General features: G+C 50.0%; 2 protein-coding genes across 5 annotated transcripts in view; both read left to right on the top strand.

Moving 5' to 3' along the window:
* Positions 1 to 19,172, top strand: part of CAPN5 (calpain 5) — a 57,410-nt gene that overhangs the window by 35,287 nt on the left and 2,951 nt on the right. For all 4 annotated transcript variants that reach the window (XM_040544507.1, XM_040544506.1, XM_040544505.1 and 1 more), the window contains 10 exons: positions 301 to 432; positions 10,548 to 10,756; positions 11,519 to 11,711; positions 12,220 to 12,413; positions 13,244 to 13,321; positions 14,087 to 14,282; positions 15,109 to 15,231; positions 15,749 to 15,945; positions 16,305 to 16,426; positions 18,963 to 19,099. In XM_040544507.1, coding sequence (XP_040400441.1) covers positions 301 to 432; positions 10,548 to 10,756; positions 11,519 to 11,711; positions 12,220 to 12,413; positions 13,244 to 13,321; positions 14,087 to 14,282; positions 15,109 to 15,231; positions 15,749 to 15,945; positions 16,305 to 16,426; positions 18,963 to 19,099 — 1,581 coding nt within the window. The remainder of the gene's footprint in view (positions 1 to 300; positions 433 to 10,547; positions 10,757 to 11,518; positions 11,712 to 12,219; positions 12,414 to 13,243; positions 13,322 to 14,086; positions 14,283 to 15,108; positions 15,232 to 15,748; positions 15,946 to 16,304; positions 16,427 to 18,962; positions 19,100 to 19,172) is intronic.
* Positions 4,146 to 7,573, top strand: LOC121063736 (olfactory marker protein). Its single transcript, XM_040544509.1, has one exon. The coding sequence runs from the start codon at positions 4,673 to 4,675 to the stop codon at positions 5,150 to 5,152; it is 480 nt and encodes a 159-aa protein (XP_040400443.1). The 5' UTR covers positions 4,146 to 4,672; the 3' UTR covers positions 5,153 to 7,573.

The raw sequence follows: 19,172 nt of genomic DNA, 5'->3' as shown, positions 1-19,172 counted from the left end.
CTGGAGCAAAGTGAGAGGGAGAAAAGCCTGGACATCAGCTGCTGAAGGGCTTGCAGGAACAACAAGCTGTCTTACAAAAGGAGATGGGTCACTGGGGCTGCAATGATGTGAAAATGTACCATTATCTGCCGGGATAATTATAGCAGAGCTGTGCTGATGCTGGAACAGAACAACCATCCTGGGGAGGGGGTCTGGTGCTGTGCCCGTGTCCTGTGGAGAGCACGAGGTCCTCTGCCAGGAAGCCTTGCTCCATATTCCCCCGTCTCCTCACTTACCCGGTGTTTTTCTCCTGTCTCGCAGGAAATCTGCGACGATCCCCGTCTCTTTGTGGACGGGATCAGCTCCCACGACTTACACCAGGGCCAGGTCGGAAACTGCTGGTTCGTGGCTGCCTGCTCCTCCCTGGCGTCCCGCGAGTCTCTGTGGCAGAAGGTAAGCGGTGCCCCACACCGGGGGAAGTCTTGTCTGCAACACCCTCGTGTTGTGTTTGTCTGGCTCAAAAACTGCATCTTCAGGAATGCCTCAGGCCCTGAAAAACTGATCAGGTGAAAAAACTCTCTGAAAGGAGTATTTTTCAAGGGGAATTCAGTGGTCGTGACTGCAGCCATGTCACACTTGAGCCAAACTCTTGGCCAGTTTCTCCATAACCAAGAGAATCATGCCCCATCCTGTCCTTCCAGATCCCAAATCTGACCCTCTCCACTCCAGAATAGCCTAATAAATAAATAAATAAATAAATGAGGTTGCTCAGCTGCAGTGTTGGAAGTCCCTCATCCCACGGTGCTTCCCCTTTGCGTGCTCAGCGTGTGCCCACCTTGGTGATGAGCCACCTTGCACTGGGGCAGGTAGGGTGATTTAGGGGTATTATTCTCCAAAGCATGTGTCCCTGGCATGTCCCACGGATGGAAGGGAGCACTGCTGCTCTGTCACGGGGCAGGAAGCCACCGAGGAGCTGCAGCAGTGCCAGGGGCTGCAAAATGGGACAGACCATGGGGGGCAGGAGGTGCTCAATGTCATGTCTTGGCCAGCCTGCGCTCATTTCTACCACGTCCTCTGTGGCAGAAGAAGTAAATCCTATGAAAGGCAAAGCAAACGTAGCCCCCAGTCCCTGGTACAGGTGAGTCTCATCCTAGCACAAGAGACCAGCAAGTTGCAAGCCCCTTTTTCTAGCTTTTACTGCAAAAAGGCAGCCACCAAAGCCCTGTAGGGTTGGCAGGGTCACCCACAGCCTCCTACTGCAGCAGACCCAAAGGTTTTGCCTCCACCTTGTGCATCAGCTATGCTGCTGCGGGTGGCTTTTGTGGTCATAAACACTGGGCTCCACCTTGGGAATTCATTGCAGCAACCCTGTTTTCTGTTAAATTCAAGTCTTTCCTATATATTCCATTTCCTATATGGGAAGAGGATGGCTGTTTTTGGCTCCTGGATAAGCAGTGAGGTTTCCCCCTGTTCGTGGCCGTTGTGCCAGCCATGGTGTGGTGCAAGGCGTTGTTTGGGTTGTTCCTCCCCAGGGCAAGTTGTCCTCCCTGCTCACCATTCACCTCCAGCCCTGCCCTGGGAGGCGCCAACCAAACAGCAGCCAGGTCCCTTTGGACGCCTCATTATTTCGGTTTGCCGGCAGCAGTGCTCTTCCTCCCTTGGCGATTTTGCTGTGGGTGTTTGTGACTTCTCATTTTCCATGCCCTTAAACCTCAGAGGCTCTTCTTTACCTGCCTCCTTGCATCCTGCTCTCTGTCACAAAGGTTTTTTTTCCAACGAAACCAAAAGCTGTGATCCTCTCCCCGAGCCCAGTGATGTTCACTTTGCTGTGGCATTCACTGCAGGGCTCTGGTTTTGGAGACTTCTGAATTAGCTAGGACCCTTGCTCACCATTTCCTTTAAGAGCTCATGATGAACATTGCCCTGCAAGGAGTGAGTGTGGCTATAAACTGCAGCAGCAGCAACTTTTAGAGCACAATGGGAGAAGTCAAGCGCACAGATTAACCCCTTTAGCCAAACATTAAATTCTTCAGCTGTCATTAGACACCAAAATATTTCTGGTTCAGAGTTCATGAGGAGTTGAAAGATGCTGATGCAGGTGTTAATATCACTGAAGTATCAGTCCAGGTTTCCCACTGCTCCTAGAAAATGTAATCCTGATTTACACCAGGATGTAACTTGCTCCATGTGTCCCTTGCTCCACTGCATGCAGTAAAACTCTTCCTCCCAACATGAGCAAGTGCTGGGAAGGAGGATTTCTTCCAGGGAACAGGACAAGCCAACACATCCTGATGTTTACCAAGAGATGATTTTATTCACACTTTCACCCATGTCACCCCAAGGCTCCCTCCGTGTCCCTCCTCCCCATCAAGCCCATGCTGTTTGAGTCACTGGGTGGGACTTAGGGGCTGGAAGTGAATTGGGAGCAGTTTTCTAATTTCCTGAGCCTTGTCTGCCTCTACATGGTTTTAGATGTCAGCTGTGGTCTTTCAGATACATCTAGCTCTTCTGAAAAGAAATCAAAGCAGAGGGACAGGAACCAGGAGACCAAGTGATTTGGACCCCTCTACATCACCAGCTAGCCTGCTCTCCTGCTCCCTTCCCGTATATTTCCAGGGCAGTGTTGGATCTGAGGGTAAAAGATCCAGCAAACCGAGGACCACAAGGCACTGCCACACACAGCTCTGCTCAGAAAGGCCTCCAGGGTTACCTGAAGGCATTTTTAACTTGTAAAACCCAAGGGTTGGCTCAATAGCTGGTGCTGAATGTGTTTTAAAGCTCATAAACAAGTGAGGCAAAAGCTCAGAGAACAGCAAGAAGGGGCTGGTTTCCTCAGACCTCTCTTTGCCCCTTCAAATAGTAACCCTTAGCTTCTTTGCCTCTGTTCTCAGGGTCTTAAGGAGCGATAGGGGACTGGTGAGTACAGGACAAATCCCAGGAAAATGTCCCACCTTGGGCTCCTGGTGCCTGGGACTTGTCTGGTCAAGGGCATCTTCTGGTGGTCTTTTTTGGGGACTTCTTCTGGAAGTCGAATTGTGTGACATAGCCCAAGTGATGGCAGTGCCTTTTGTAAAAAAAGTTTAGAAAAGCACTTTCCTGGAGTTCATTTAACACAGCTTGAGCTTCCAAAGGGCCCTGCAAACACATCCTGTGGCAGGAGCCAACACGACTCACAAATAGGATGGGGAGAACCAAAGGACACGGCACCATAAGTTGTTTCCTCTGAAGCTTTGTGATGAAATCCCTGACTCTCTGAGAGTCCAAACCAGCGACTTTACCCAAAAGATACCAGGTCACACTTGCAGGAGTCAGGCCTTTTCCATGGTGCTCCTAAAACCATGATGGTGGGTTAGCCATCGTCTCATGGTGCATCTTGGCAGAGGGGCATGGCTCGGCGTGGCACCTCTCCTTGGGATCCACAGCCTCTTGGAGGCACCCAGCACCCTGCAACGAGGAACATGTTACCCAGAACCCCCCTTCGTCTGCCTGGAGGACCCACCAGCAGAGCACCGGTGGGCCCCATATAACCTTGCCCAGCAGTTTTTAGGGAATGAGGGATCCCAGGTTAGGCACAGTGGTCTTGCAACACCCAGACTGTGTCCGAGTCCAGTTCCCGGGAGCACCAAGGTGAGGTCCACACATGAGCACCCTCTCCAGCATCAGTCCAGTCCATCTGAGGGCAGGCAGACTTATGCTGAGGTGCTGGTGTCCCCCAAGGCTTCCTGCTGCAGCATGTGGGGCCACCTGCACCATCCAGAAGAAGACACGGAGTCCTGAAGCTTGACCATGAGTCAAAGTTGAGCTCCTGCAGAGATGAAGGACAACCACACATGGGGACAAACTGGCATGAGCACAGCCAGCGGGGCAGGAGAAATTCTTCCCTTCCATCTGGCACTTGTGAATCCCCATCTGGGCACGGTGTCCAGTTTGGGGGTCTCCAGAAGACTGGAAGATGGGAGTGAGACCACCTGAAGGAGACCACCAAGATGGTCAGGGCTGGAGCACAGGGCAAGCAAGGAAACGCTGAGAGAGGTAGGAGAAGGGAAGATGAAGGAGAAGCTTTTTGCTGTCTGCAGCTTCCAAAAGGGAGGATGCAGACCAGACAGAGCCAAATTCGAGCACAATCACAGAGCAAAACTCAACAGCACGAGCTGTAACACGGGAAATAGAAATATTTATTATTTTCTCTTTATTAGAAATAAAGGGAAAAAGGAAATATCTCCAGCATGTCACGGTCTGACGCTGATTTAACCGTGAAGTCTTGCTTTGAGCAGAGGTTTGGACCAGACCCCTCCAGAGGCTCTACAACCCGGATTACCCCACAAATCCATGTGCTGAGAAAACCACCGCTGCCAAAACCTGCAGGATGGTTGCCCTGGCTGTGCACCTTCGTTTAGGGCTAACGAGCCCTGCTCCAGCTTGCCGGAGCGGTTGTCAGGGAGGTTGCCAGGGAGGCTGACATCAGACATCCCTTCCCTATAGATTATCGTGCACAGTGGCACCATCGGTTCCTGCTCTGCAAAGGAGACGGGAGGGCACCCAGAGGAAGCCCCCGAGGGCGTTTTGCGTCACTGGCCCGGGTTGCCTAGCACCGCTGGGACCGTGGAGAAGGGCCACCAGAATTTTTCCCCTCTGCGTGTCCTATCTGGGAGCCAAACGGTGCCGGGGACGGAGCAGAGGAGCCGCGGAGGAGATGGCAGCCGAGGCAGGCGAGCTCAAGCTGCCCTTCGTCCACGATGACCAGCTCACCCGCTGCATGCGACTGAGGGTTCAGAGCCTGCAGCAGAAAAAAGGCAGGCCACAGGACGGCGAGAAGCTGCTGCAGCCCAACGAGCATGTCTACCGGGTGGATTTCCTCCGGCAGCACAACCTGCGCTTCCTCCGCTGGGACATCCAGCTGGAGAAATGTGGGAAGGTGACGGTGACAGGCACCTCCCAGCACTGGACTCCCGATCTCACCCACCTCATGAACCGGCAGCTGCTGGAGCCCGTGGGCATCTTCTGGAAGAAGCCAGGGGCCAAGGAAGTGGAGTGCAATGAGGCCGATGCCCAGGAGTTTGGGGAGCGGCTAGTGGAGTTGGCCAGGATCCGCAAGGTGATGTATTTCCTCCTCGCTTTCACCGACGGCCTTGAACCTGCTCAGCTGAAGGGCTCCATCGTTTTTAAAGCCTGACTCCCTTTTGCCTGGCCCTCCTTGCTCCAGCTATGCTTCTGTCTTTTTTTTTTTTTTTTTCCTTTCTTTCGTTCAGTTCTTTGTTGCTTTTATGGGGTTCTTCAATGAAGGATGGCATCACAAAAAAAGTGGAGAACAGCTTGGTGCTTGTGGAGCTCCTCACCCCGAGAAACATTCCCAAAACATGCTCTTGCCTGTCTGAGTGATGGGAAAGAGGGAGGATGAGCCATGCTGTGTTTACCTAAGTATAAGTGAATTCAGCTGGGATTCACCAAGCCTGACTGGCAGGGTTTAGCTGGCTTGGAAATATTTGTCTCCCTAACCCCTCCAACCGTGGCACCTGGATACAAAAAGTCTGATGTAAGAATAAGAACCTGCCACGCTACGAACCTGGAGAGAGCCCTGGCTTCCAGTTTCCACCCTAACCATCCAAAAGAGGGGGCTTGTTGGAGATGGAGCACTTCTTGCAAGGATGCTGAGTGCTGGCAGTGACTGTGGCTGCTCAATGTCTCTGAAGACTGGTCCTGTGGAGGTTCACCGTGCCGTGAAGCCCAAGTGGGGAGGTGGGATTCAGCTTGTTGCCCACCTTGTGCTGCCTGGGGATTTTTGGTACTGGGAAGGGTTGGAGCAGGCATGTGTGTGCAGAGCCGAGCAAGCGAGCCAGAAGCTCAGAGCAGGCTGTAGCTCTGAGCCAGCAGGGAGTCCCCTGCAGCAAAGCCAATTTGTGCATTGTTGTGGCCTCAAAACACCCAGGAATATATTTATCCTCGAGCATCTATGGAGAGCATGAGGTCGCAGAGCACTTCACAGACCACAAATAAGGAGGCTGCTGCTGTCCTCCAAAGGCAGTTATCTCCTCCTCTCTCTGAATGCCAAGGCAGGGACTGGTGCCTGGGTGGTCGTGGGAGCAGAGCGGGTAGAGAGTACCTCTGGAAGTTTAGGAGCAGATGTGTCTGGCTTGTCCCATGACTGTGGATAAACTGCTAAGTTTGGACATGCTCTTTTCCTTCCACCAGAAAGCGAAGGATACTTTGGTGGAGTTTCTTGAGACCCACAGATGGAAATGTGCTTTGAAAGAGTCAAGTATTATTATGATTGGTCCTGCAGGTTTTGCTAGGATTGCACCCAAATGTGAGCGAGCACTCCTTAGGGTATGGACGGAGATTTTCCTGATGTATATGAGGAGAGGGCGGTGATGGGAAAGCCAGGATGAGAAGGCTTCATACCCATGCTCTACTGATTTGTGGGGGCCATCCCAAAAAGAGTCCAAGCTCTTCTTCTGAGCCTTCAGAGACGCTGGAGTCCATGTCCTCCCCAGGCCAATGATAGCTTATAAAATGATAAACACCACCTCTGTCAGACAGAGAGGGGAAGACAAACGGGAAGATTTCAGCAAGCTACGTGCTGGAGAAATGGTGGGAACTTTGAGTTCAGCAGCCACTGGATCCCACAGCCATGCCATGGGCTCTGCTGGAGAAGCTGTTGTTGCTTTTTAGACCCCAAAATGCTGGACCCAAAGACGAGAGGTAAAAGGGGATCCATCTCTGCTTGGCGATAGCATGGACTTACTTACTGTGGGCCAAACCCACTTCTAGGGTCCCAGAAGACCTTCTTACAGGAGACCCGTCCTTGTACATCCCAGAGCAGAGCTCCTGACTGCAAACCACATCAGACCTAATAACAGGACTCACTGTCAACCTCCAAAAGGGTTTTTGCATGCCAGGTCTCACAACACGCCATCGCTACGTTGCTGGTTGCTTGGGTAGAGTTCCTGCAGCAGGTCCCTTGCTTGGTATTGATGTACCAGAGTGAATAAAAGCCTAGTCAACAGGGTTCCCCGTAAGGACTGAGGCTGTGTGTGTTTTCTTCATGCCCTTCTTGGTAGCTGCCCCAGTCCTGCATGCAGCAAAGCAGAACCCACTAATTTCCAAGACACTGTTGGTATTTCTGAGCACCTTTTTCTCTTGTGAAAAGTAAAATTAACTTTAACCTTTTTCTCTCTTGGAGCATTAATGGAGCATTTTGTGGTCGGTCTGTGCAGGGGTTTGAAACTGGGCATAGGAGGAAAAATGCTCCTCAGGTGGATCTCACCTTTCTGCCAGAGCTGGGGGTGGGAGGTGAGTGGGTCACTCTGATTTCTCTCTCCCATAGGGCAGATGAGCCACGTTATAACACTCACTGAAACTCACCCCACACAGTTTCAGCAGCCCATAAGGGCTTTCAGGTACACCACTCTGTCCCATCTCCTAGGTGAATTTCATCTTGGTTTGTTCAGCACAGCAGGGTCCCTCCCTCCCCTTCCTCAGCTGGCAAGTTCCCAGCAGAACTTCTACCAATTCCTCTTCGAGTCACAGATGTTTCTCCAGGGTCACAGGTGCCTTCTCTTTTAATTAGCCATTCCTAAGAAAAATAAGAAAAACCCTAAACTGGCCTAGGGAAATGTTACAAATTAGATCTGGAACCTGGTATTTTTGGGCTCCCAATTTACCTGTCTCTGTGCCCTTTCCCTGTAAATTTATCCTACAAAAGTGTTACAGCTCCAGATTTTGGGAGCCCCTAAGCAAAAAGCAGCACAGTTGTGTGAATGAAGAGATGTCACCTTCGGTGCCTCAACACAACCAAGTTGAGACCAGGACTCAACAGGACCCTTGGTCCAGGCCATGTTCTCCAGAGTCCTCTGAGAAAGGATGGAGATAGGAACCTGCTTTGGCAGGGGGGTTGGACCCGATGATCTTTTGAGGTCCCTTCCAACCCCTGCAATTCTGTGATTCTGTGATATCTGGGGAGCTATCTGCCCTACCATGCCAGTCCATGGCCACAGACACCCGTGGCAGTGGGTGGAGGAGGTGGAGGGACCTTCATCTTCCCTCTGGTCAGTGTAAAAACTGCAACCACAGTGCAACCACAGCTCCTGATGCCACCAGCAGCAGAGGATGCTCTCAGCACTGTCCCCATATGAAGGTGGAGGAGGACGGTGGGGGACCAGTATCTCCTGCCACCGCTGATAGCAGTGCCAGCCCTCAGAACCAGCCAGCTGGAAGTGGCAGCTACCAACTTTGGCTCGGTAGCTGCCTTTAATCAATGCTGTAATCATTTCTAAGCCCACATTAATAGCGAGTTGATTAGCACAATGGCCCTCTATGACAATTCATTAGCATGAGCGCCAGTCAGGAGGGAATCGATGGGGACTGATGGTCTGACCTTCCCTGGCAGCGTCCCAGAGGGAGTCTGGGGCATATCTTTTATTAGCACTCCTGGAAAACACCAAACCCTCCAAAAGTGGCTCTTGTTCATGGCTCTGTCTGTTCTGCTTCTATTGATCCAGACAACTCAAGAGTGCCAGTGAGCTCAGGGAGCTGATGGCGTCGTTAATATTTCAATTGTCTTTAATTCTGAGAAGCAATAAAAGTCCTGGGCTGGATCATTTCTGGTATTTAAGGAGCTGGGGAGGTTGTCCAGAGAGAGGGCTCTCTGCAGTTGTGGCTGCAACCACCAAAAAGCAAAAGGCTCCAGCAGCTGGACCAGGGCCAAGGCCTGGTGCTGGGGTCTCACCATGGCCTGGGACTTCCTAAAGAGCCTCTTCCCATAGCTGTATCCTGTCCTGTCCCACCCCAACACTTACAGCTTGTCCCCACAGGACAGGCAGTGATTATTTAGGTGTGCTGGAGCATGATCTGGTGATTATTGTCCCCATAGGCACACTAGGGCCTTTCATCTCTTAGGTTGTGACACTTGGGAAGCAGTTAAGTCAAGAAGTGAAGGAGTCGACGGTCAGTCACAGCTGCATCGGTCAGTACTTGTTAACTGTCGACCCCATTAATTGCACAGGGCCTCACAGCCCACCCTGGTCATGATGTAGGACCATGTTATCTTCACCCTCACCGAAAACTCTTTGTTGTGTGCCTCTGTCCTGTTTCTAAACAAAATGCAGTTCCTCTGAAAAGGAGCAGCTGTGCATGGCTGTATCCATTTCTGGCCCAGCTGTTGGGTGGATTTTCTGTCTGATGGTGCTCACAGACATGAAAGACTACGGACTGTGGCAATTACCCATCGCTTTTGCCTTGTCCCACTGACAGTGCCGATGGCCATGACACCAAACCTGCACTACCTCTACCCCTCAACTGCTTTAGTGTTTCTGTCACCTCAGTCCTTCTTTTCCCTGGAACGTGTCCAGAGAAGGGCTATGAAGCTGGTGAGGGGCCTGGGACACAAGTCCTGTGAGGAGCGGCTGAGGGAACTGGGAGTGTTTGGGCTGGAGAAGGGGAGGCTCAGGGCAGACCTTATTGCTCTCTGCAACTGCCTGAAAGGAAGGGGTGGGGAGCTGGGGGTCGGCCTCTTCTCACAGGTAACCAGTGATAACCAGAGGGAATGGCCTCAAGTTGTGCCAGGGGAGGTTCAGGTTGGAAATGAGGAGACATTTCTTCTCAGCAAGAGCGGTCAGGCATTGGGATGGGTTGTCCAGGGAGGTGGTGGAGTCACTGTCCCTGAGGGTGTTCAAGGAAAAGTTGGACATGGTGCTTAGGGACATGGTTTGGTGGGTGACATTGGTGGTAGGGGGACGGTTGGACCAGATGATCTTGGAGGTCTTTTCCAGTCTTAATAATTCTATGATCTCCCTGTGCTTGCTTGGATGACTATGGCAGCTCTTACCAGGGATGAATGAGGACCCTACAGTGATGGGATCTTGCTTTCTCCCACTTTTCTTTAGTAGAGCAGATGTACGCAGAGTGATGCTCCCTGTTCATTACCACCCAGTAGCTGAGTACAATACTTGCTTTTGGGACAGTCCAATCACACCAGAATCAAGAAAGAGGACCAAAGAAAGATTTTAACGGTACCCTTCTGACACTAAAATTCACAAAAATTTGGTCATAAGAATAGCCATCGATGAGATCATGCCTGTCAATGTTCTAGAGGCATTTGGATAATGCCCTCAGTAATAAGCTTTAACTTTTGGGTAGCCCTAAAGTGGTCAGGCAGTTGGACTTGATGATCTTTGTAGGTCCCTTCCAACTGTTCAATTCTATTGTAAAAACTTTCCCAAGAATAACCATCCCTAGTCAGATCAAGGACAAAAAAAAGGTTGCTGTTCCAAAAGCCTGTCTGCAGCAGTAGATGGCAGCAGATTTCCAGGGTAAAATGATAAGAACAAGGCCTAGGAGAGGTATAACAGAAACAGAGCTGTGAGAGAACCTTAGCTGCAAATCTAGTCTGCCTTGGAAGAGCCAGGCCCAGAATATTGCCCGGATGGGCTGTAAGCAAGCCCACCTCCCTCACATTCTTCCTTATCTTTGATATTGTCTTCATTAGGTCTGGGATGGGAACTAAACCTAACAAAAAAGGGAATAACCTGGGTGCACGTCTTCCCTCTGTCTCCTCCCCATGCTGAACGCAGGTCATCCCGGACTGGAAGGAGCAGGAGTGGAACCCCGAGAAACCGGAGAGCTACGCAGGGATCTTCCACTTCCAGTTCTGGCGCTTCGGGCAGTGGCTGGACGTGGTCATAGATGACCGCCTGCCCACACTCCACAACCAGCTCATCTACTGCCACTCCAACTCCAGGAACGAGTTCTGGTGCGCCTTGGTGGAGAAAGCTTATGCCAAGTAGGTACCTGGGCAGTTGCAGAGCAAAGTGGGACCTGCACACTATGGTTTTCCTCTCTGTTCATTCATCAGTTGGCTTATACTGGTGGAAAATGGTTGTAGTGACAAAATGCTGTGGGCTCCACAGGTGTCTGACGCCAAGTAGGAATTGTAGGTGATTATTTCAGAGTTTGTTTTTATTACTTAACAAAGTGTCAGAGATGGCACTGGTATGGGAAGGCAATGTGATTTTTCCTGCTTCTGTATGAGCTGAGGATAATCCTTTCTTCAAGGGGATGCATCAGTTTTTAGATCAGAAGCAGACCAAAGTCTGTTAGGGCATATTTGTGATCATGGTCTCCACATCCAGCCTCATCCCTTTCCCCTTCTGTGTATAAGGCCTAGTCAAAAACTGGAACTTAACAATTTGAGGTTGCTTTAGCCTCAAATGGAACAGATGTCTTGTCAAAACAGCATCTTTCCTGGGGAGGAGTGGGACATAGGTATACAGAAATTGGAAGAAAAACCCTTCACTAGTCTTGATTTACCTTCAGAGCAAAATATCCTCCAACTCCACTTTGATTTAAATAACGCCTATCCCCGGGATTTCAAAAGCACTGCAGACAGCACAGATCCTATTTTTTTCATCAATTTTTTTTTGCTGTCTCCACCTACTGAAAGACTTCCTACAAATGTCTGTTCTCCATACTGCCTCAAGAATTGTCCCAGGTCTCTCAAAATCCAAGCTAGTGCTGTTGTGCCATTCCTCTCACCCTCTTTCAGGCTGTCAGGCTGTTACGAGGCCCTTGATGGAGGCAACACAGCAGATGCGCTGGTAGACTTTACTGGTGGGGTCTCTGAACCAATTGACCTGACCGAAGGGGACTACATCACCGATGAAGCCAAGCGAAACCTCCTGTTTGAGCGTGTGTTGAAGGTGCACAACCGGGGAGGCCTCATCAGCTGCTCCATCAAAGTAAGCAACATTGCCTGTGTGGTTGTGATCTCATGGGAATAGGCATTTTAGGGTGCTGTTTGTCTTACCCTGTTGGAGACATTAAGTTAGATCAGAAAAATTGTGGCCAAGGAATCCTACTTCTTTACTGTAGATGACAAAGAGACTCAAGCCTGGATCCAACCGTATGTAGTCCTCATTGCTATGTCCAAGAGCCCAGGTTTATCCCATTACCATTTAAACACTTACTATCAAATTACCATTTAAATACTTTAAATTTAAGATTCACTTCCAGAAAAAAGCATTTTGGCGTCTGCATGCAGACTTCTCCACAAACATTGGGTGCCAGTTGTCCCAATATAACCAGTAAGATGAGCTTTATCGGTTGACATTAAGGGAGCTCAGAAACCTCACACTAAGGGTGAAGATGAGAAAGGATCTAGTACCTAATACAACATCTGATACTTCTGCAGAGGTAACTATCTCTCTCCCTGAGCATCGGTGTCTTCTCCTTGTGTCCCCTGCCCAGGCCACATCGGCGGCTGACATGGAGGCCCGCCTGGCTTGTGGGCTGGTGAAGGGCCACGCGTACGCGGTGACAGACGTGAGGAAGGTCCGCCTGGGTCACGGCCTGCTCTCCTTCTTCAAGTCGGAGAAGCTGGATATGATCCGCATGCGGAACCCGTGGGGTGAACGGGAGTGGAACGGACCTTGGAGTGACACGTGAGTGGGACAGGCAGCAGTAGCACCTTTTTTGTTGGTAAAAGCTGGGGTAGAGCAGGCCCTGAGGCATGAAACAATTTGGCTATATCTACACTCATAAGATAACATTGTACAAGCAGTTGTGGGATGCTGCTTCAACCAATGTCCTAAACCTACTATTTCAATTGGGTGGTGCTATTTTTTGTCCTGGGGTCCCTGAAGAGCACAAGACGAGGGTGGATGAGCTTGGCAGACCTTCTCATTGAGGCTCTGATGGGTGTTGTGGTGAAATCATTGGCATTTTCACTCTTGTGAAGGATGGTTTTACCTCACCTTTCCACTCCAAGTCTTGTTCCAGCCAAACTAACACCCAGCAGAGTCAGCCTCTACCACTGCTGACTGCTACGTTGTCTGGGGATGGGATGGGATGGGATGGGATGGGATGGGATGGGATGGGATGGGATGGGATGGGATGGATAACCAAGGGTTGGTGTAACCAGAGGCTGTGGCTGGTGTCCATTTTGTTATCCTTACTAATAGGGTGGATTCAGCTTCACTGGTCAGGAAAGAAGTAAAAGTTTAGGGCCATGGTTTAGTGGGTGACATTGGTAGTAGGGTGATGATCTTGGAGGTCTTTTCCAACCCTAATGATTCTGTGATTCTCTGCTTCCCCGAGCCATCCTGCACTTCCCCCATGTCTGGGAGACAAGCTAACCAGAGCAGTGTGGGGACCGGTTGCATGGCTGGAGCTTTATATGCTTCATGCCCCTCAGATCCTTCTGAGGCCAAGTACTCCCTTGAATTCTGTTGCCCCTTGCCCTCGCAGTAATGATTCTGCTCTCTTCCCACAGCTCTGAGGAGTGGCAGAAAGTGAGCAAAAGTGAAAGAGAGAAGATGGGGATGACGGTGGAAGACGATGGAGAGTTCTGGTGAGTCCCTCCTGGGGTTGCTGCCATGGGCTATGCTCACAGAGTCCTCCCATTCCGTGAAGCATCTGAGTCATAGAATCATAAAATCATAGAAGAGGCCAACCCCCAGCTCCCCACCCCTTCCTTTCAGGCAGTTGCAGAGAGCAATAAGGTCTGCCCTGAGCCTCCTCTTCTCCAGCCCAAACCCCCCCAGTTCCCTCAGCCGCTCCTCACAGGACTTGTGTCCCAGGCCCTTCACCAGCTTCGGAGCCCTTCTCTGGACATGCTCCAGGGCCTCGGTGTCCTTCTGGTAGTGAGAGGCCCAAAGCTGAACACAATTTCCATTTCCATGCAACCATCCAGAGCAAACAGCCTTCCAAGCCATAGGATCTTTAGTGAAGCTTCCTAATTGAGCCCGCAGGTATTAGCTTTGGATGGGCACGAACCTAGGATTGCAAGCTGCTCAGTATCACGCCGGTTCCAAACAGTTTCAGTTGGAAACTTGTTGAACATAACAGTCTCACCAGGTACACTTTTCAATACCACGTGTACCCATCCATGGAGGAAGAGAACTGCTCTGCCTTCCACCACTCTAAAACATGTAATTCCTCTGTATGAACCAAAGAACTGTTTACTGCATGGGGAAAGGTATTTCCACCTCTTTGTTGGTGTCAGCCATCAGGGGCTACCCACACACAGTCTCTAACAGGTGATCAGGAAACTCCCTGCAACATACTGCTCAGGGGAACAAAGCAGCATAACCCAACTCTGTCCTTTCTGACTTAGGATGACCTTTGAAGACTTCTGCAAATACTTCACGGACATCATCAAGTGCCGTCTCATCAACACATCCTACCTCAGCATCCATAAGACCTGGGAGGAGGCAGTGCTCCATGGGGTGTGGACCAGAAGTGAAGACCCCTTGAAGAACCGCAGTGGAGGCTGTATCAACCACAAGAACACCTTTTTGCAGAACCCCCAGGTGAGTCACGTAGAGTAGGACCTTCTGGAGCCTTCACACATGCTTCCAAGGGTTGAAAGATCCTACAGGGACCTAGAAGGCCAAAACAGCTGTCAGACCTCTATGCCAGTAGATTTAAGGTGACCTTTCTCAGGCTGAGACCCCTGGGCACAGCATGACCAGCATCCAGGCCAACTCTTCTAACCTTATGCCTCTTAGTAGGGAAATTACCTCCAAGGGCTTGGTGTAGAGCACCTTGGCACAAGCAAACAGCAAACTGTGCCACATGGTATTGGTGGTAGCTGATGCCAGTTAAACAAGGCCAGGAACCCTTTCCAACTATTTGGATGCCTGAATGATCAAATCCCATTTTCTTTCTTCAGACCTTGACACTGTGAAATTTTCTTGGACAGATGCAGTCTGTAGGGCCATTTCCTTCTAGCTGAGCTTTCAGAAAAGGCCCTGCTGTGTGGTTAATCAAGTTTTTCTGTCCTGCTCTGAACTGGGATTCTTTGTAACATGAGACACATTTTTTTAAGTCCTTCATCTAACATAAAGATAAAGGATGTTCTTGTCCATTGCAGGAGTTGTCATCAAGAATGTGGGAGAGTTGTTTTCAGCTCCCAGTTCTTTATTAGCCTTTCTTTTAGGTCTCTGTGAACATAATTCTTACTTCCATGCCTCGTATGAGGACTTGTGGCAGACTGCAAGGGATGAAATGCTCTGGTATAAGACTTCATCGTGACACCTTGGATTCTGCAGAGCAATTCAAAGATGGGCTTACCCCCACCCATGCCCAATGCTCCTGTCTTAGTGTCCTTCCTCACCTTCCTCTCTTTGATTCCAGTACGTGTTTGATGTGAAGAAGGCGGAAGATGAAGTGCTGATCTCCATCCAGCAGAAGCCAAAAAGGACCAGTCGCAAAGAAGGCAAAGGAGAGAACTTGGCCATAGGCTTTGATATCCATAAGGTAGACAGTGGATCCTGCATGTCAACCCGAATCCTCTCAGTAAATTTGTTAGTAGCAGAGTGCTACCCCAGTGTTGCATGAGCACTGGTATAATGTTTAATCATTACTCTGTGTGCCCCCATGGGTGTCCTCAGCACAGCCTGCCCTCCTCCAGTGATGGTGAGAGATTTTAGAAGTGAGGAGTGACAGCACAGAAAGGTTCTCCATGCTAAAGGCAATGGTTAGTCTGTCACCTCTGAATGCTGAAATTTGCTAGACTGACCCTCAAATGTAGCTTGATGGGCCTCCAGTGTCAAGCTGGAATTAACAAGAATGAGTTTACAAGCCACCAGAGCTGTGAGAGCCACATCAAAGCCCACTTTCCATCCAGCTTATTTGGCACCACTTTGCCGTTTCTCTTAATTGCAGCCCTCCCAGCACTGTGGGATCAACCCTTGCTGTCTTCCCCCCAGTTGGACACCGGGATGTTTTCCCTCGGTGCTGTCCTGCTGACTGTCCCACTGTGGTCTGTGCCCAGGTGGAGCTGAACAGGAACTACCGCATGCACACCCTGCAGCAGAAGGTGGCCAGCTCCATCTACATCAACTCCCGCAGCGTCTTCCTGAGGACGGACCTGAAGGAAGGCCGCTACGTCATCATCCCCACCACATTTGACCCTGGGCACGAGGGCGAGTTCCTTCTCAGGGTTTTCACAGATGTGCCTTCAGATTGCCGGTAAGGAGCGGCGATGGGGAGGAACTGGCAATTTGGAGAGAGCCTTGAGCTTTTTATATGTGGTTACCCTGGCAGGAATTGGCCGTAGCTTTACCCAGAGTTGCTGCTTGGCTTTCTTTCCAATGGTGGCCAACAGACAGGGCATCTTTACTGCTCTCTTTACAGAGAAGTTCCCACTCTGCTTCTAAGCATGACATGGGAGAGCTTCTCTATCCCAGGATGAGAGGGAGGTCAGAGTAGGGAGCAGAGTCTGGCAGTGGATGGTTCATAGTCCTTCCATCCTGCTGGAGACAACTCCTTGGCCTGCTCATCAGGTGAGGCTGGGCATGTCTCAAAGGCTACATGTTTCTCCCCAACAGAGAGCTGACGCTGGATGAGCCACCGCACACCTGCTGGAGTGGGATGTGCGGCTACCCGCAGGTGGTGTCCCAGATCCACGTCCTTGCTGCAGCTGGGCTCAGGAACCAGGACTCCCAAGGAGGTAATGGCCTTTCTCTGCCTGTCGTGTAGTCCTGGAGCAGCTGGGAGGTGGTCATTTTAGGGGGAGAAGACACAGGTGGCTTCACCGGGTGGGAGGTAGCTGGGATTTATGATATGGGTAAATATCCATCTGGGATAAATGATCCTCACATCATTTTTCAATGAAAGTGTCCGGTTCAGATGCCAGAGAAAATAAAGTCCATGGAGAAAGTCCATGGAGAGTCTCCATGGGGAATCAATCCATGGGAATCAATCCATGGGGAATCAATCTCACTTCTTACAGTGGACATGATATGGGAGCTGTTTTATTTAAGCTGTTGGCTTAAAGTCCATGGAGAATCTCCATGGGGAATCAATCTCACTTCTTACAGTGGACATGATATGGGAGCTGTTTTATTTAAGCTGTTGGCTAGGATTCTTGGGAAAGCCTCCCAAAAAAGCCCTTGGCAGTGGTTCTATAATCTTCCAGGCTTTCCTCCTGAGTGCAAGCAGTTGTAAAAGTCAGGAATCGTGTTTAAAGGCCTGGTAGTAGGAAGGACAGACAAGCCATGGTACAGGCTAATGTTTGCTGTAGTCTTCACGTTATTTATCACATGCCATGAAGGAAGTCTTCCTACAAAAGTGTTCAGGGAGGGAATTTTACCCTAGGTAGGTTGTTTTTTTTCTTCTCAGGTTACTCTCAGTGTGCCTGTAGCAATGCAGGGAAATCTGCAGCCAAAAGTTCCTGAGCTGTTCAGAGAAACATGATTCCTTCAGACAGGGGTATAAGCGGATTCTGGAGCCATAAAACATTTTTTTTCAGCAAGATGCCCCTGGGAATGGCTTTTCCCAGCTGTGTTCCAGCTGCTCAGCTCCCACCGCCAGCAGCCTGCTGGTTTGGTGGTTTCCAGTGCAATGGTATCTCTCCCAACTCCCAGCCCAGTCCTTTCACACTGCTTTGGAAACAGTGATTTACAGACTGGAATTTGGCTCCAGCTATGATGGAATACAAGGATTTTATGAGACATCCCAAAAGCAAGGTCAGTTTGGAAAAACAGCTGTGAAATAAAGCAGCTGTGTCTTACCGGGGGAGCCGGGACCTTACAAACAGAAAAAAGGTGAAGAGGTGGTCTGGCAATCGAAGAGGTGACTCATATCCCTGGCCCTCAGGAGGGGGTAGTTTGTTTCTCCTCATTTCCACATTTCCCTTGGACAAGAAAACATGTTCACCTGGTCTGTTTCCATCATAGCCACTAAAGACTATGGTGAGAAAATGCATCTGGCAGCTAGATTTCCGTAGCAGTAACTCACTCTCTACTGAAATTCCCAGAACCTGTACTTGTTTCAGAAGGGAAAAGTGTTGTCTAATGAGGGACTCTTCCTCTCTCCTAGAAGCTCAGGCTGTGAGCTGGTAGTCTCTGAACTTGGTAACTCCTCTCCCTATCTCCCCATCTTTGTGCCTGCTTGTTCCCCACGAGTGTCTTGTTCCAGATGGGATATTGCTATAACCTTCCTTTCCCACTGACCTGGTACACATTCTTCATTAACATCTCTTCTGGCTTCCCACTCACCAGTTTAATTAATCTCCTCTGGATCCCACTCATTTCCCTTGTTTGCCCCTCAATGTCCAATCTTTCTCTTCCCCATGTCTCTTGCTACCACCAATGATCTTTCCTTTTTTTGTCATTTAGATCTTTTCCCTGAATTCTTGCTCACAACAAATACTCTGAGAGCCATCTTCACCATTTTAAACACCTTTTAAATATATTTCCATCCTGAGGCTCCCCATTCTGTCACTGGTTCCCCATCAGTGCCCAAATCCTTCTTGAATCTCAAAGCTTAGCACATCTTGGCATGTAATTTTGGCCCAGCTTTGTGCTGTCTCTCATCACCTTAATCATCCAGTATTTTTCTTACCCCAGCGTTAGTCCTTATCCTGAAAGGCATTTGAGTCTCATTCGATCTGGGAGGAATTTAAGACGTGCCAATGATTTGTGCACAGAGGTGAAAAACATATGCCCTGCTGAGCTAGCTAGTCCTCACCTTAAATTAACACCAAGCGTGGTTCCAGAGTATATGAGCTGCAGTGGGAGCAAGTGGGTTTTTGCGGGCACTTTTGATTCTTCTTGGTGTCTCCTTGCATGAAACAAGGTCCATGAGCTCAGCTCTCTTCTCCATGGCTTTATTTCCACCAACCTTCAGCAAATCCTGTTAGAGAGACATAAACATGACAGTGTCTTCCATGAAAGGTTAATCCCAGAGGCAAGGAGCATTCAGAGTGAGGAAGGAGGGCTTAAGTAGAATATGCGGTCACAGAAGAGGTGGCCACATCGCAGCAGTCAGTCACCACCCCGTCGGGTGACCATGTCACCTAACAGGGGTAACTCCAAGCCCAGCAGCTGAGCTTCATGGACATCATCTTTGGAGATATCCAAAAGATATCCATCTCCTCTGGTGGGGAGTGGAGGAAAATTGCTGCATGCAGTCCCTGGGAAAGCGCTCTGAGAAATGGCAGGAGATACAAAAAAAAAAGGATAAATTCCCTTTTCTCTCACCAGGAGCTGACCCTTACGTGATCATAAAGTGCGAAGGGCAAAAGGTTCGCTCCCCAGTGAAGAAGGACACGGTGTCTCCAGAATTTGATGTGAAAGGCCTCTTCTACCGCAAGAAGCCAGGACAACCCATCATAGTTCAGGTATCAGCAAACCCCTTCTCCTTCCTGATGTGGGAAGGTTGCTTGTGTCCCTCGAGGATCCTCCCTTACCTGT

This window comes from Cygnus olor, chromosome 1 (genome assembly GCF_009769625.2).
Source record: "Cygnus olor isolate bCygOlo1 chromosome 1, bCygOlo1.pri.v2, whole genome shotgun sequence".
NCBI classification, from domain to species: domain Eukaryota; kingdom Metazoa; phylum Chordata; class Aves; order Anseriformes; family Anatidae; genus Cygnus; species Cygnus olor.
The sequence above is the reverse complement of the archived record's forward strand: the minus strand, read 5'-3'. Positions and strand labels throughout refer to the sequence as shown.